Here is a 17,862-nt window from a genome sequence, read left to right as displayed (position 1 = left end):
TTTTCCTATCAACATAATCAAGCTAAAAACCTGGTAGAATTGATGCAAATCACACATTCTGTACTAACAGACATTGTCTGATTTACCCATAATGATGCATGATACCACATGACTGGTTGTTATCATACAACATAGTGAAGGCTGTAACCTCTAGATATTATCTACTTACCCAGTGACCTGTTCTAAATTAATCTGAAATATCAGGTGTTTATAATGCATGTCTGGGTGGTTGTGATCTGATGCTTCCCAATAATGATTGTCTTAAATTACCAAACTTGAAACAGTAATTCATATCAAATTTATTTCTTAGTTCTTAGTAACAATAGTTCACAAGGTTGAAATTAAACCACAGCACTATTAATTTGTCAAATCCTTGGAACTTTCTTTGCAACACATATATGTAATATTCAAGACATTTTTCTTTCTTCAATATCATATACAACAAAAAACAAGAAGTGAAATTAATCATATAGTAACAGGAGTCTATTAAGTTCTTTGTGATCCATAGTAATTAATGCACTACATTTGGATTCACACTGAAATTATTGAAAAAAAAAATGCAGAATTAAATTCTAAGAGTAAAAAATAAAATAAAAAGTAGAAAAACTTTTACAGTACAACAACACGTATCTAGAGTGAACTGGCTTTTAGAACTGCTTTAAATCAATACATTTTAACTGAAAACCAGAAAATCCCTGAATAAGCCACATGTTACAAGTTTTATACCATAATTTTCTCTCTCCAAAGTTCTGTACCACTTGCTAAAAAATTCCCACTTTACTCTCCTGAGAATGGATCAAATATTGTTGTTTTACCTTATCATTACTTCTAAATTCTTTCCCACAACTTTATGGATCATTTTCATTATGAGGAATAGAGCATACTTCCACAAGAAGTGTAAACATTCTCTTTTTACAAACCAAGAACTGTATGATTTCTTCTCATGCATGGTCACTATATATTTTATATTGATTGCTATACAATCTCTCCTATATGAATCTTTACATGTTTTTTTAACAAACTACTACATCTAAAATCTTTGCCACAAACTAAACAGCTGTAGGGTTTCTCTCCTGTGTGTATCAATAGATGAGCTTTCAGGTGACTATTTCTTCTAAACTTTTTAACACACACTACACAACTGTATGGTTTCTCTCCAGAGTGTATCCTTAGGTGTATTTTTAGTTGACTACTCGTACCAAATTTTTTACCACATACCACACAACTATATGGTTTTTCCCCAGTGTGTATCATCTCATGTTTTTTTTTAGTGCTACTACTTCTAAATCCTTTGCCACACACTACACAATTGAATGGTTTTTCTCCAGTGTGTATCTTTTCATGTATTTTTAGGTCACTATTATTTCTGTACTGATTCCCACATACAACACAACTATATTGTTTTTCTCCACTATGTATCTTCTCGTGCTTTTTTAGCAAACTACTACTTACAAAATCTTTGCCACAAACTACACATATATAAGGTTTTTCCCCTGTATGTATCCTCTGGTGTACTTTTAGGTAACTATTTCTTCTAAATTCTTTGCCACACACTACACAACTGTATGGTTTCTCCCCAGTATGTATTCTCAGATGTATATTATGTTGACTATTTGTACCAAAGCTTTTACCACACACCACACAGCTGTAGGGTTTCTCTCCAGTGTGTAGTCTCTCGTGATTTTTCAGATCACTATTTCGTCTAAATTCTTTACCACACGTAGCACAACTGTATGGTTTCTCCCCAGTGTGAATCTTTTGATGTATTTTTAACTGAGTATTTGTTCCAAATTCTTTTCCACACACCACACAGCTGTAGGGTTTCTCTCCAGTGTGTAACCTCTCATGTTTTTTAAGATCATTATTTCGTCTAAATTCTTTGCCACACTCTATACAACTGTATGGTTTCTCTCCAGTATGTATCTTTTCATGTTTTTTTAGGTTACTATTATTTCCAAATCCTCTGCCACACACAACACAATTGTAGGGCTTTTCACCAGAGTGAATCACTAGATGTTCTTTTAGGTGACCATTTTTAGCAAATTCTTTGCCACAAACTTCACAACTAAATGGTTTCTCTCCAGTGTGTGTCTTCATGTGTTCTTTTAGGTGACTATTTCTTCTAAATTCTTTGTCACAAATTGCACAACTATATTGTTTCTCCCTGGTATGTATCCTCTGATGCAATTCAAGTTTATCTTTACTGCCAAATCCTCTGCCACACACAGAACAACTGTGTGGTTTCTTCTTAGTATGAATATTAAAATGTCTTTCTAAAACGCTTTTTCTACTAAAATATTTATCACACAACACACAACAAAACTGTTTATATCCACTGTGGAAAATCTGACACTTATTAAAGTTACTTTCTGTTGAATATTTTTTCTGAAACACATCATCATAGCTTGATCTCTGAGATTCACCATATTTTGTATCCATAATTTCTTGTTTGGAAACATTATAATCAGAAGGTTGTCTTTTGCAAGGGTTGTTCACATGAGTCTTTGGATCTACAATAAAAAGGTTGGAGGCAAAAAAAAAAATTATAGCAATTAACAACTTTCTAAATAAATTCTGGGATTCTTTGATAAAATAAGTCCTTCAAATAATTGAAAGTACCCTTTGTATGATAAAGAAAGGTATGTATTTATGTCAATGTACAGGTTTCATTTCAGAATGTTCCCATGAAAATGTAGCACACAAACAGACTGCTAATGACATAAAACACCAACAGTTTTCTTTCTTGAATTAACATTAAATCACTAAACCCAAAATAATCATACATACAAAATTTAAAAGAAACACAATGGCTCAAGAACATGTAAATGAATAACATGATATGAAAAAATTTTCAAACCCAACAGCTTCCCAATACATTAGTTCAGTCAGTGGTCTCCATTCAGTAGACTGATAACGAGTAAATCTATATATATATATAAGCTCGATTGGCTCATTCTCTCTCTGTGAATCTGTTCCTTATGCATGGCCACATCCTTAAAGCTACAAACTAAACTTGGGGTACAGATACAACTTTGTGTGGGAAGTAACATGGGCTATGTTGCCTCGGCCTCAGAGGCCATTTTTAGACCTCAAATTGAGGTCAAAATGACCAATATAGTAATTTATGGCAAACAGGACAACCAACTGGTCTCAAATTGAAAAGGCCTGATTTATTTGGTAATGTGTGAACAAGAGGGCTATTATTTACGTTTCTTCTCTGGGCAAGGACTTCTCCTAATCATTCTATCCATGACCAATTATGTGTTAAAATAATTTTAAAACTTCGTGGAGCCTTCGTTTGCTTCTCTGCTCATAATCTCTTTTCTTTGATCCTGACAGCAAGATAAAGATATTGTGTACAAAGAAGCTTTACAGTAGATCAATAAATGAGCATGTAAATAATGAACTAAATTAGTTAAAGCCATTTTCATCCGAGCAATGCCAAGTACTCTGCTAGTGAAAAATATGACCAATGCAATAACTTTCTTGAACTTGCATCATATAACTACTGTACCTCCAAATATGTAATAGTGATGCATTTAGATATTAGAAAAAGAAACATAATGATTCAATAATAAGAAAAGGTATTACAGAGAATGAAAAAATCTGAAGAACAGTAAGCTATTCTTTAACAGAATAAAACCAAAAAAAGACCATCATCTGCAATAATCAGAAATATACACGTTTACCACACATCAGAAGAACAGTGTAAAAACTTACAAAAATCTTCAGTAAACCTGACTGCATGATATGACTTAGTTATAAGCTTATTCTGAAAACAGTCTTGATAAAAATTAGAACCTTTCTGTGTTCATAAGGTAAAGAAAATAAAAGTGATTTACAGCACGACATGTGGATGAGGTAGGAAATTTACTAAGGAAAATGGGTGCTTAATTAAAAAAATGTGTTAAATCAAATGTCTACATTAATTCTGAAAGTATGTTAAGTTAGCTTTACCTCCAAAGAGGAATGAGACAAATCCATAACAAAGGTTATAAATAAATCTTAAGATAACAGAAACTGAAGATGAGCATTAAAACCACACACATTGAAGTTCCAAGAAAAAAACTACGTGTGATGAATAATTTATCCTGTTCTACCAGATCAAATTCTATACCAGGTGTCACTAAACGGCAATGATAATAATAGATACAAATAATCATCTACACACACACACACTGGAATTCACAGAGCCCGGAAATGGTGTGACATTAAGTCATTTGTAATATAAGTAACACATACATTGGTTAATTCTAGTACACCATTCACCCACTGTATGGTGAACTTTACATTCCAGTATATTTAAAGTACTGATCTTTCTAACTTTCACAGTTTCTGGACATTTATTTTTAGCTTATAGAGCTTGTACTATTATTTACATTGACATTAATTACTCAAGCTGAACTGATTCTAAAAGTTTTGTTATACTGTCCCGCCAATTAGCATTGTACAAGGTTTACAATGAACAAAGTTTTGTCTCAAATAATTTTTCAAGTCTCTTTCTCACCTAACTATGCTATACCCAATATCTTATCATTTGAAATTGAAACTAACACCAAGAAATCTGATGAAAATTATTGCAAAGTAGCTAAAAGCTTTTTACACACAAGGTTTTTAAACATGTGTCACATTTCATTTCACAATTGGTTGATAGATGGTATGATGTTTCTGTCATGTCATTTTCTTCAGATTATTGTATATTTGGAAGGAATAGTTATGTACACTGGAAAACAGCAGGTTATGAATGAAGTGTAACTTGATATTTCACAGAATATTCTTCTTGCAAATTACACATAGTACTGAAAAAGTCAATATGACTGAGTGAATAAGGTCTTAGAACAGGTCTTTTTTATTGGACAACACTTAGTATTATCACATGCTTTGAAATTATTATTCACAGTACAGTGCATATACCTGTAATAACATCAAAATGAAATTTCTAGAGTAAAGTGAAGTTCCAGAGCAAAACAGAAAGTAGTTCTTTGATAAATTGTTTAGACAGAGTATTCAAGATGAGTACACTAGAATGGGTGGCAATTGCCTGTTGTAGACGATGTTTTGAAAGTCTTCTGTACTTTCCTCTACACTTGTGTTTATTCTACAACAGGCAGTTCTAGTGTACTCATCAGAAGGAAGTTTTCATAAAGTAAAGTGGATGGTGCCAGAACAAACCCAAGGAGACCACTGTGAAATGAGAACGGTAAAGGAATGTAACAAACAGCATCTCACTGAGTTTTTCTCATTAACATTCCTCTTAATTAGTCATTTACAGATTTCTAATAAGAAATGTATGAAAGCAGCATTTCAGACCACAGCTTGCTTGGAACATCCTTCATTCAAAAGCAGAACTCATCAGCTAAAACTGGGCAATAAAGTGGTATTTGTTAATCACTTAACATTTAATTAATTGATTTTTATGTGGCCTTTAGATCCCGGAATCCAGCAAGCACAAAAAATGAGTTTGTGTATGTATGCTAGCTTCATAATTTTTTTCAAGTATTGCATTATTTGAATATGGTATTAATCTTTCCATTTTCATTCAAATTGTTATCCTAGCTAATCTTGGTTTCATATGATAGACTGTTCTGAAGGTTGTCATTTGCTCATTTTACAAAAAAACATAATTTTTGGCGAAAAACAATATTTTGCTACAAATGTTTTTCAAAGATATTTTTGACATACCACTAAGTGGTCACCATTATGTTTCTTTTAAAATATGCAGTAATCCCAAATTAATTTTCTGTAAATCAAATTAATAGATAATTAAATAAAGAATGGATATTTTGCTATCACTGATAATGGTTATAATGTTTTTATCTAGAGCATATCATGATTACAATTAGAAATAATTAAGTAGCCAATTAGATAAACATAAACATAACATTTGATAATGATCTGAATCATCAGAATAGTTAGTTGTCACTTATCATACTCACTAAACAGTAATCTTACCTGACTTGATGAATATTTTATTTTATTATGTAAACATAATAAAAAACTTCATGTTTACAAACAATACAACTCAATAAAACCATAGTATATCTATTAAAAATTAAAAACACCATGACTTTAAACAAAGAATCAAATACCAACAAGATATAACTTTCTTAAACCTTAATCAATCTCCAGTCCTATGACTTCTTTGTTCCAAACTAGATATATGCATATATTCCTATGTCTAGGTAAACTACTTCAACTTGATGATGTACTTATGTTATTCTTTTAAACTTCTAATAGTTCTCTCTGTTACCCATTCAACTGTTTCTAAACTGTATAATCTTGCCTTATCTCAAGTTATATTATGTTTTATCACTGAATAAAATTTCCATAGCTTTCAAAAACTGATATAATTTAACACACAAATACTTTCACAATTCAGGAACTGAACCAAACATTTATAGAAGCTATAAAAAGAAACTCTTAAACCAATATATTTAATCTAATGTTACACGATAGTCAATTTCTTGCTTTATCCAATCATATTTAAACTTTCTTTATAGCTGTTTTTAAAGCTGCATTTTATTGGTAAATGATCAAACCACTTGATGTGGCAACATAATAAGGTTTCAACCAAGGCCTGTACAAAAACTAAGAAAAGGCTTGAAAATTGAGGGATGGTAGGTTATTAACAACAATAAAGTTACTCTATGGGATGCAAATCAACAAGAGAGCTGTTTTGTTTACTGGCAAAACTTTTTGCAACCGTGCAGACATGAAAATATTACTATTTTTTCTTCATGAATTACACAAAATAAATGTCATAAAATAATAAAATATCATTTCTAAAATATTTTCGACTTGCAATTGTTGAACTATAGTTAGAATTAACATATAAAATTGACTTTAAAATTTATATCTTAAAAATTTTCTACCAAGTGATGAAAGACAAAAAGTCAGAAGAAACTGTCTTTCGACTTCTGACACAATAATTTATAGCTAAATCAATTTTTTAATCCTCATCTTTCATAAAAATGTATCATACAAGCAACACAACATCATTATTTAACATTTAGAAACAATAAAAGATTTATTCAATTATCAGTCAGCTGTTGCAACAACAGTGTGTACATTTCTCCAGACTTGTTAATTTAGACAATTCTATTTGTTTACATGTCTCTAAGCATGTTTATGACAATGTTGGGGCCTTAGGTGTTTAATCTATAACTTCACAGTTACTCAAACACTTTGTAACCAACCAAGGGAAATAAATAATCATAATTGATTTTATTTATTAGGAAAATTAGTACTCAGCCAAAGTAAAAACCTAGTATCTTTTGATAGTTTTTGAGTAGCTTAGATTTAAAGTCAAACCCAGTGGTTCAGCAGTATATCTGCGAACTTATAATGCTAGAAACCGGGTTTTGATATCTGTGATGGGCAGAGCACAGATAGCCCATTGTGTAGCTTTGTGCTTAATTAGAAACACACAATATAAAAACTAGAATAACATTAATTTACGTTGTAAAATAAAACTTTTGATAGTTATAACATTATTATACAAAGTTTGCAGATAATTAAGAAATAAACAAGATTGAAACAAGAAAGTCTATTCAGATAATGTAGTATAATTGTGTTGACAAATGATAATGTTAACATCTCTAAAACTAGGTGCAGTAATGTCTCATTTTTATAATGATGGTATGATACAAGTTAAGTTTTTAAAAGTTAGTCGTGTAACACTGTAACCAAATTTTCAGTATTTTCTATATGAAAGAAGAAATTTCCACTATAATATGGTAATTTGGATTAATCATTGTTGGCCATATAAGTCGTACCACTTGAATTGTTAATTATTCTAGACATCAGTAATAAAAAAACATCTTTCTCACGAGAATTCTGACTTCTGTAAAAATTGATCCTGTAACAAGTCTATGTTATAAGAGCTGCAGTTGTCCTAAAAATACGTTTGATAAAAACACATCTCTATAATATCTAGACACATTGTAAAATGTCTGGAAAAAGCCACAGCTCAAAAATTTATCATAGCAATATTTAATTGAGGTTCATATTGTTAAGTATTAATACTTGGCACTTGTGTATGATGTGTACATTTCTGTACATATCTTCAAAATTCTGTGAACATAAGTGTAAAATACAGATTTTTTCTAATCTAGTATGACATGATTCATGGTGTGGAGGCATAAGAACAGAAAAAAGTTTCCGAAAATAGATGTTTCTAGATTACCTTGTAAATTCCTTTTTACTAATACATCTAGTAAAGGCAAGCTATTATTTTTCTCAATTTCAGAAGTAAACTGTATAGATGGTTCTGTACTATTCAAATAGCACGCAAACTCAATTAATGCCTTATTACCATATCTCCACACTAAGAATGTCTCATCTACATATCTTATACAAATATAAGGTTTACATTTGGCAGCATTTATGGCTTTAGTTTCAAATACATCCATATACTAGTCACACAACAACAGTGAAAGTGGCAATCCCATAGCTAACCATTCATTTTGTTTATAAACATTATTGTTAACTTGAAAAAAATGGATCATTCACACATACCTTTGTTAAGTATAACTATACTTTCAACTGCTGGGATTTTATTTTCTAACAATTTATTCTCAAAACACTTGATAACACCTTCTACTGGAACTTTTATAAACAGCTATATTACATCAAACAATACTAACAAATCATCTATACTTAATTTTACAAATTTTAATTTTCTCTACAAATTCTAAAGCATTTTCAACTGTATATTTATTTTTATTTCTCAAAAACGACCACTTTTGAGATTTTTGATATGACGATATACCTATACTCGACACTATTGTTCTAAAACTGTTGTTAATCTCATGTATCTTTGTAAGTGTATAAAATCTTGGAGTAATGAAACTAGCTGGAACTAACCTTTTTTTCTCTACATTTGTTCAAGCAAAACACTTGTTTTTACTAGCTCATGATACTTACTTGTAGAATTATGCTTAAGTTTTTCATACATACCCTTCTCTAATAGGCTTTCAACTCCAATAGTCCCATATATTAAGTATTAAAATTTGTCCTCCTTTATCTGCTTTACAAATAACAATATGTTCATTTTGTTTTAACGATTTTATGGCCTTCATATCAATATTCTGTTTCTTTATTATAGGGTTGAAACTGCCTACAAGTTTATGACATTCAGTTCTAATCATGGTTTTTAATATTATCATCACTCATGTTATCCAAGTCAGATTCTATATCTGTTATCAATTCTTCCTTTTTAGTACTTGATAGCTTATAAGCAAACCCTAAAGATTTATTTAATACATCTAACTGATAATTATTAAGAAGTTATCTGACTAATTAACAATTTTAGGATTCCCCCCTTAAAACTTTTATAAACTTCAGGTAAGTTATTTAATTTAATTTTTTTATCATCTTTCTTTTTATTTATCAAACTTTTATATTTCTGATTTAATTTATACTTATATTTATCAATGTCTCTCATTGTCCGGTTCCAAGTAAAACTTTCCCATTCCATCCAATGTTCTTCAGAATTTTCTTTTCCTGCTTCTAAATGTAGTTGGTATACCTTAATTCCTGCTTGGCTCTAGCACATCTTTTCTTTTCAATGGTAGTGCGTAATATCTGTTGTTTAATTGTTTTCACACAATAGTCCACTTTTTTACTTTTGATATTACATTTCACTTGTATAAATTTTGGAATAACTTACTTTAACATCTCACCAGGAATTGTAGTTGAGATATCCATTTTTTTAGTTTATTCCTTTGTCTTGCAAACTTCTTTGCTATAGGTCCTGTTTCTAGACTCATTAGTATTATTTCTTGGCACTTGTGTATAATGTTAAAATAATAAATAACATACAATGTTAAAATAGGTACACAATTGAAAACATTTTAATTAAGGTCAATATATGACCACTAAAAAGTTGACTCTACATGTTTCGACATTGCAACATCATCTTCAGGAGTGAGTTGAAAGACATAATTGTGTCTTATATATATGCTTTTTTTTTTCTTTGTTAAACAGGTCATATGATCTATGAAAGATTTACAATTCCTGTGTGAACATTTTAGAGAATGTCACCCCACATTTTTGCATAAATATTTTCTGGACCTTCATCTCTATTTAATAATACATGATCTTTTTATATCTAATTATTTCTAAGGATTCTCGATTATCATTGGCTATATTGCCTTTTGGTTGAGCTAATATCATAGATTTTTCCCACAATACTGTATGTTGTGTTTCATGTACATGTTCTGCTATGGCTGAATTTTAAATTATTTATTTCTTACGCATCATCTATGTTCCTTGATACAATATTTTAAATTATGTTTCATTTGTCCAATATAAATATTATATAATACTTATGAAATTGAGAAAAATATTAGCTTGCCTATTCTAGATGTATTATAAAAAAGAAGTTACAAGGTAATCTAGAAACATCTATATTTCGGAAACTTTTTTCTGTTCTTATGCCTCCACACCATAAATCATGTCATACTAGATCACAAAAAATATCTGCATTTTACACTTATGTTCACAGAATTTTGAAGATATGTACTAAACAAGAGCACTTAAAAAATGAGTTATTATTAATGAAATTTGTAGAAGCTGAAAGAGGATTTAATTGTAGATAGAGCTGTCAACAAATTCACTAATGTGGTAATGATTGATCAAAATATCACTTTAAAACCTAGTTATGAAAAAATTGAAAAGGAAACTTTAATTTTGCCATATATTCCAGGTTTAACTAATAATTCATTTAAAGTGTTAAGAAAACAACAAATATTTTATCCTGTATTTAACCTAATTAATAAGATAAAGCAAAATTTAGGTAATACAAAAGATAACATACAGTTAATGGACAAAATCAGAAATCTATAAAACTGAATGTGAATGTAGAAATATTTATATTGTACAAACTAAACATAATTTAAAATATTGTATCAAGGAACATAAAGGATGCGTAAAAAATAAACAAATTTAAGATTCAGCCATAGCAAAGTATGTACATGAAACACAAAATACAGTATTGTGGGAAAAAACTGTAATATTAGCTCAACTGAAAGGCATTATAGCCAACAATATTAATCAAGAATCCTTAGAAATAATTAGATATAAAAAAAGTTCACGTATTATTAAATTAGAGATGAAGGTCCGGCAAATATTTATGTAAAAATGTGGGGTGACCTCCTCTAAAATGTTCACATGGGAATTGTAAACCTTGCATAGGTCATATGACCTATTTAACAAAGAAAAAATAAGGTATATATATAAGACACAATTATGTCTTGCAACTCACTCCCAAAGATGATGTTGCAATGTCGAAACATGTAGAATCAACTTTTTGTAGTGGTCATATATTGACCTTAATTAAAATGTTTTTAATTGTATACTTATTTTAACGTTGTGTGTAGTTTATTATTTTAGTTCATATTGTTGTAATATCTTAGAAATAATCAATTATTGGTGGAGGATACAAATGGTTTGCTGTAGACTCCAGCTGTTTTGATTTCAGAAAACCTCAAAACTTTCATAGTAATTAATAGTCAATCAAATAAAATCATTGGAATTTAATGTATCTTTCTGATAATATAAGGTAGTGTAAAGATATCTGTTTATTAATTTCTGAAATAAATAGAGGGGCATTGGACTCCCTTAGATCTGTGCCTACTTATATAACATTAAATAATACTATTAATTTCTGAAAAAGGAAAGATGGGTGGAAAAGGGTCTGTCTAATGGATCTATGCTTGCTTATATTGTATTGGATAAAATAGTTATTCATGTCTGAAAAAAAAAAAGGCTGGAGGGAAACTTGGCCCTCCTGGACCCCTCCTCCAGATACAACATGAAAAAATATTTACTGATTTGTCAAGAAAAATGTAGGAGTCTGGACCCCTCTCCTACATCCACTCTTGCTTATATAACATTAAAGTATACAGTTCTCCAATTATAAAGTAGAAACAAAACACAATACAAGGAGCAACTTTATTTAATGCTTAAGTAGCCAGAGAGTTGGCAGTGGGTGCTACCAGCCAATTACCTTACCTCTAGTCAGCAGTTCAAAATTAGTAACAGTGACAGATAGCTTTGATACATTTACCACAACAGAGACAGGGCAAGCAAGTTTAGTAGCAATGGAAATTGAACCCAAGACCCTCATATCATGAGACACCCCCTGCATTATGTAGCTTTTTGCTTAACAGCAAACAATGAAAATATTTTGATTACTTGAATAGTTGGCATAATCAGAAACCCTAATTTAAATTAGTTATTTTCATGACATTTATCAGTTAGGGTACAAAACACTATTCGATGTAACTGCTTCTCATAAGTAACTGATTGTATTAGTTAATCAATTAAATTTCCTAGTTCTCACTTTTCTATGGTCTTTACTTTAACTTTATAATTTCATTCTCTTTTCTGCAGTCTTTGACTCTACAGTCCTCACCACTGGGTTTTTTCCAATATAATTATTTATTTCAACAGATGTGAACCTTCTAATGTCTCGGTATATTATAATACCTAATACAACAGCTGGCCCAAAACAAATTTGGATAGAAAATAAGCTCTGAAGCTATCATTGTTATATGGCTTGTTTTCATATAAAAGAACTGAACTGATTTTTTACTGGTAGCATAGTGTGTTTTACAACATAAATGTATATGTTTAACTAGTACTGTCTGTATCATGTTTTACATACAAGGTAATATGATCAAACAAGTACAGTTTCCCTCAGTATGCAGTTGGTGGCTTTTATGAGTTTCTATAAATTTTAAATTTTTATTAAGACTTTACTCAGTGAAAACTATATATTTTTGATCAGTGTGTATGAATAGTTTGTGAGGAGATATTTGTACTTACCAGATATTCCTTCTAACAAAGAGACAAGTTGAAACTCTTCTTGAAATTTGTTCTCTTTTTTCACACTCATAATATGATCCTTTAAACTATTCATGTCATCATCACTCTCACTGAACTTGGAAATTATGCTATCTTGTTGTGAGTCACCATGTTTCTCAGGGGTCACTCTGGCAAATGTGTTCTGAAAAAAAACATTAAAAAGATTAGTAACAAAGAAAGTCTAATGCTTACAAATAATTCAACAAATACACAAATATTGTAATATTCCTCATAGATGAGAGAAAAAGTGGAAACCAATTTTTGAAGCTTTAATGCAAGCCCCCCCCAAAAAACAAAAAAAAACAAACAAACTGGAAGTCATTTCCTGCATTCTGGGTCATTTTCAGAATATATTTGAAACATTCTAAGAAGTTGATGAAAGGCTAACATCATATGGACTTTCAACTAGATATGAACTTAAAACTGCTCTTACCTTTCCAAACTTCTAAGATGAATGACTTTTTTAAATACAAATTATAGTCTTATACGTCCATCAAGAAAAAAATGATTGTTTTCAGATTTTTTTATCTTAACTTCTTCACAAGTTGTTCTTTTTCTTATCACATTGTGGAGGTGCTCCTTCAGTTTAGATACAGGAATGAATTACTTAATACAATCCAAAGATTAAATGAAAAAGTATTGAGAATATGCTTAGAGCAACAAGAGAGCTAGTTGGACCAGTGGAATAAAGGAATTACTTAATAGGATCCAAGGATTAAATGAAAGATCATCATGGATATACTTAGAGCAACAAGAGAGCTAGTTGGACCAGTGGAATAAAGGAATTACTTAATAGGATCCAAGGATTAAATGAAAGATCATCATGGATATACTTAGAGCAACAAGAAAGCTAGTTGGACCAGTGGAATAAAGGAATTACTTAATAGGATCCAAGGATTAAATTTAAGTATATCCATGATGATCTTTCATTTAATCCTTGGATCCTATTAAGTAATTCCTTTATTCCACTGGTCCAACTAGCTCTCTTGTTGCTCTAAGTATATCCATGATGATCTTTCAGTAATAAGAGAGCTAGTTTGACTTGTGGAATAGTTTTCAGAAAAAGGGTTAATTATACAGTAGAAATGAGCTCCACTTAAGCAGGCTAGGTAATAGGATGGGCATTGCCACAAATTTTGTATTGCAATATATTATGATATTTGTAACTGTATTACAATATACTGCATAAAACATTCACTTATCAAGGTCATTTTGCCTACTCATTGGTCAAATAAGCATTGTTTAGTTGATGTTGCAGTACTGTGCACCATTGGCAGATTAAATTACATATGCCACCAACTTATGTACAGCTTGATTCAATCATAAAGCACCATACAAAAAGAACTACCATTGTAATATAATGCTTAGTGTGTTAGGGCATCAATGGTTGCAGTAACAGTTGTATTTATCAGCAATATTTCGATAACTTTGCATCAATGTTATGATAGGCAGGTTGAAAGCATTTCAGTTTTCAATATGTCTAGACACTACTTGGGAAACTTAAACTATAGCCTAATATAGGGATCATCTAAATATATAGTGTCAAAAGTCAAATAAATATACCCCAAAATAAGATTGTTTCAAGTTTATCTCACATGTCGTTTACACTGCTTCATTTAATCTGTAATGTTCATGGCTAAAGTTTTCATAATTGTTGAGGCTATGAATAGAAGTTCATGGGACACAGGAACTTCAAAGTAAATAAATTGACAGTAAGGGAAAACGGTGATAAAATGACTTGTGAGTTTTCCTTAAATTGACAAGAAAGTATACAGCTACACATCTCAAATGTTAAAATATTTTTAAACTGAAAATGTATTTCCAATAGAAACTTACCTCCTCTCACAAAAAGTTTTCTTGACTTATACTGCCCTCTATTAGCTCAAATTTTTGCTTGCCACTAGCCTTAATACTCTCACTTACCATTACGTATGTTAATCTGAGATATCTGCAGCAACTCTCCACCAATTGGAGTGTGATGCTACCCCTATCGTAACCACTACCCTCTCTAATCTTGCAGCTGTTAACCACTTCAAGATTAGTCAGATCATACCAAACCACACCAGAAGTGGGGAGGACAGGTGGGAAATGTGAGAGGAGGTACGTATCTATCAGAAATACAGTTGCAGTTTGATATCTTGCTTCCTCTCACAAAAAAAGCTAGAATCACACATAAAACAGGTGAAGGGCCAGTGAGAAGATGATCCCCCTTCAGGAAGCACCCCAAACGAATAAACCATAGGGTGTGAGAAAAAAACTAAAAACAAAACACCTATGGGAGACCATACCACTTTTGAACCAGGTATACTCTTTGCCCACTAGTAATGTGTTGCCAAAAGGGTGGAGACAAATGAGAAACCATAAGAAAAATCACATAAATAATGGGACCCCTCAGTGTAGTGTGGCTAGGGTGCAAGAGACCGTGTAAAGGAGGGTTTGATCTCAACCAAGTACTGGTGGAATCTGGAATTGTATGTCAGTTCCTCAAGAATGGGTACTGGCAGGAAAGAGGAGCTTCTGTACGAAGAATCCATTTCCACAGGCAAGCATCTCCAATACAACCAACACCAGGTCCATCAGGAATCGACAGCCGCCGGATTGTAGGAAGGTGGAGGACCTAGGTGAGTATTCATCTCCAGTCCAAAACCTGTCAGCACTGGGAATTCACCATCCAGTCCACGGAAGGAAACCATCCAAACACGTGAGGTCTTATGTGGTTGGTCTGACTTCTACCAACACCCGATCCTCAGGAACTGATATCCGGCGGACAGTAGGAAGGGGGGTGCCTCAATCGGAGGGACAAACTGCAATTTATATATATAAATTCAAAACTCTATTTAAAAAAAAAACAAAAAACTTTGCACTTTCCAGTCATTATCCAAAAGTCATAATGGAGATTGCCTGTGGTAATAGCACCCAAAAGCGTTGGGGATGTCCCATCTATCAGACAAAATCCAAAAAGCAGATGAGAAACCAGTCAGCAATTGTGGAAAATTCACCCACAGCCAGTTACCCTTAAAAAGATGTAATAAAGTTAAAAGTAGAAATAAGATAAAATCAAGCCACTAAAAGAAATATATATATATATATATATTTCTATTAAACAATGCTTACTATCCTCCTCTAAAAATGCTTAAAGTAGAATAAATACCACCCTAATAATTCTACTACATGTTACTCCCAAACTCCACCCTTTTTTAAAAATGACTTTTCAAAAAATAGCACGGGATAGCTGAGACAAGCCCAGCTACTTGAAGTTAGTCTTTCCAGTCCCTAGCTAACTACCTCTAGTGACAAAAAAAGTTTTTTCTTCATTGAATATTTATCTAATAAAATATTTTGAAATTTATTATAAAAATATGCAAAAAACTTGTTTATTTGTCAGTATTTAGATCCATTATTTTCTCATTTAGTTATGAACAATATAACATTATCCATAAAAAATGTGCTGTTATTACAAATGGTTAAAAATTTTTTTAATTGAAATGTAATGACACCTTTCAGCATCATACGAGGAACTACACTATTAGGGGTGGGCAGACCAAGGATGGGAAAATTAAATGCTCTTCTCTTATCAAAAATATTTAGTTGTGGTTTACCATTTACTAATTTGATATCCAAAAAAACAAATATAAATTGGCCATATTTGAAGAAAAGTTAGCTCCCATTGGAATCCCCACAGTTTGTTTATATAACTGTTCATTAAAAGTAATATAACTATTATACACACAGAAATGAAGAATGTTTTTACATTGAATTTTAGTAAATTTATACTTATGAATATTTATTTCTGTGTCTATAAAATCATCGATCAGCTAATTAAACACTTTTATCAAATCCTTTAAGTCTGTTTTAGTATATAAAGTAGAAAAATCATAAGTGGAAACAAAACTGGCTGTATTTGAAACATTTAAATTATTTAAGCATTCCAAAACTGGAATGTTGTTCTTAATATTCCAACAGTATTCATTTGTATTATTTAAACATAGTGTTTTTATTTTTTCATACACAACATCCAGAATATTATTAAGAACAATTGAAACAGATTTAATAACTGTGTTTAAAGGATTTGTTATAAATCTGAATTTAATGGAATTTTTATGCAATTTAGGAAATGCATATAAAAATGGCAGATGAGAAGAAGGAGAGTCTACATGTACATTCCATTTTTTTATGGCCTTTATATTAGTAATAATATTGTTTTATTTAAAGCACTTTTGCTAAATGTACTTGTGCTGTTAATTTCTTTAACTAGAATTTGAGCATACAGTTTTTTACAAATAAAACCCGAAGTTGCAACCTGCCTTATCAATAGGGGTGATAATAAATTGTTCTTGCACCTTCTGTATTTTATTTTTGGAAACATGAAAAGTATCAATTATATATGGAGCAAGGTTTAAATTTCTTAAATGATATTTAATGTAATTCATGAAATACAGTTTCCATTCAAAAAGAGAAACATGGAGGATAGTAGGTTTTTTTTACTTATTTTTATAATATAATTATCAATATTTTTCCAGATCTTTCAATATTTCACATTTTTTTAGTTTTTTTTAATTCTAAATTAAATTCCTTTTTTTTTCAATATTGTTTGCAATTCTTTATCTTTAATGATTTCTAAATTACCTGTAACTATACGTTTATGAAAAGGATCCTAGAATTCTACATCAGGTCTGCAGAAGGACGAGTATCAAACACTATGGATCATCAGAGATGGGCAGTGATCCCTGTCTGCTTAACTCATGTTAGTTCCACGAGTGTAAGGTCTGGGATGAACATGTTCATGAAGCAAAAGACTATGAGGTATACCTACAAGCAGTCCTGCAGAACACCCATCTCAACAGTGGGTGTAATATGACCCGAATATTTGGAAAGCATAGAGAACACATTAACAGCGTCGATCAACCAACACCTGATGGCATCTGCAATTGTACATCAGGTCCACAGTAGGAAGAGCCTCAATGTCACAGTTATTTAGCATGGTATATGATC

At 31.1% G+C, this 17,862-nt stretch overlaps 1 protein-coding gene across 2 annotated transcripts in view; it reads right to left on the bottom strand.

Moving 5' to 3' along the window:
• Positions 1-275: 275 nt before the first annotated feature.
• LOC111088936 (gastrula zinc finger protein XlCGF26.1-like) overlaps positions 276-17,862 on the bottom strand; it is a 32,393-nt gene continuing 14,806 nt past the window's right edge. For both annotated transcript variants that reach the window (XM_022400307.1, XM_022400308.1), the window contains exons 4-5: positions 12,832-13,012; positions 276-2,510 (exon numbers count right to left, since the gene is read on the bottom strand). In XM_022400307.1, coding sequence (XP_022256015.1) covers positions 976-2,510; positions 12,832-13,012 — 1,716 coding nt within the window. In that variant the 3' untranslated portion in view covers positions 276-975. The remainder of the gene's footprint in view (positions 2,511-12,831; positions 13,013-17,862) is intronic.

Source organism: Limulus polyphemus, unplaced genomic scaffold (genome assembly GCF_000517525.1).
Source record: "Limulus polyphemus unplaced genomic scaffold, Limulus_polyphemus-2.1.2 Scaffold4795, whole genome shotgun sequence".
Taxonomy (NCBI): domain Eukaryota; kingdom Metazoa; phylum Arthropoda; class Merostomata; order Xiphosura; family Limulidae; genus Limulus; species Limulus polyphemus.
This window is presented reverse-complemented; position numbering and strand designations above follow the sequence as displayed.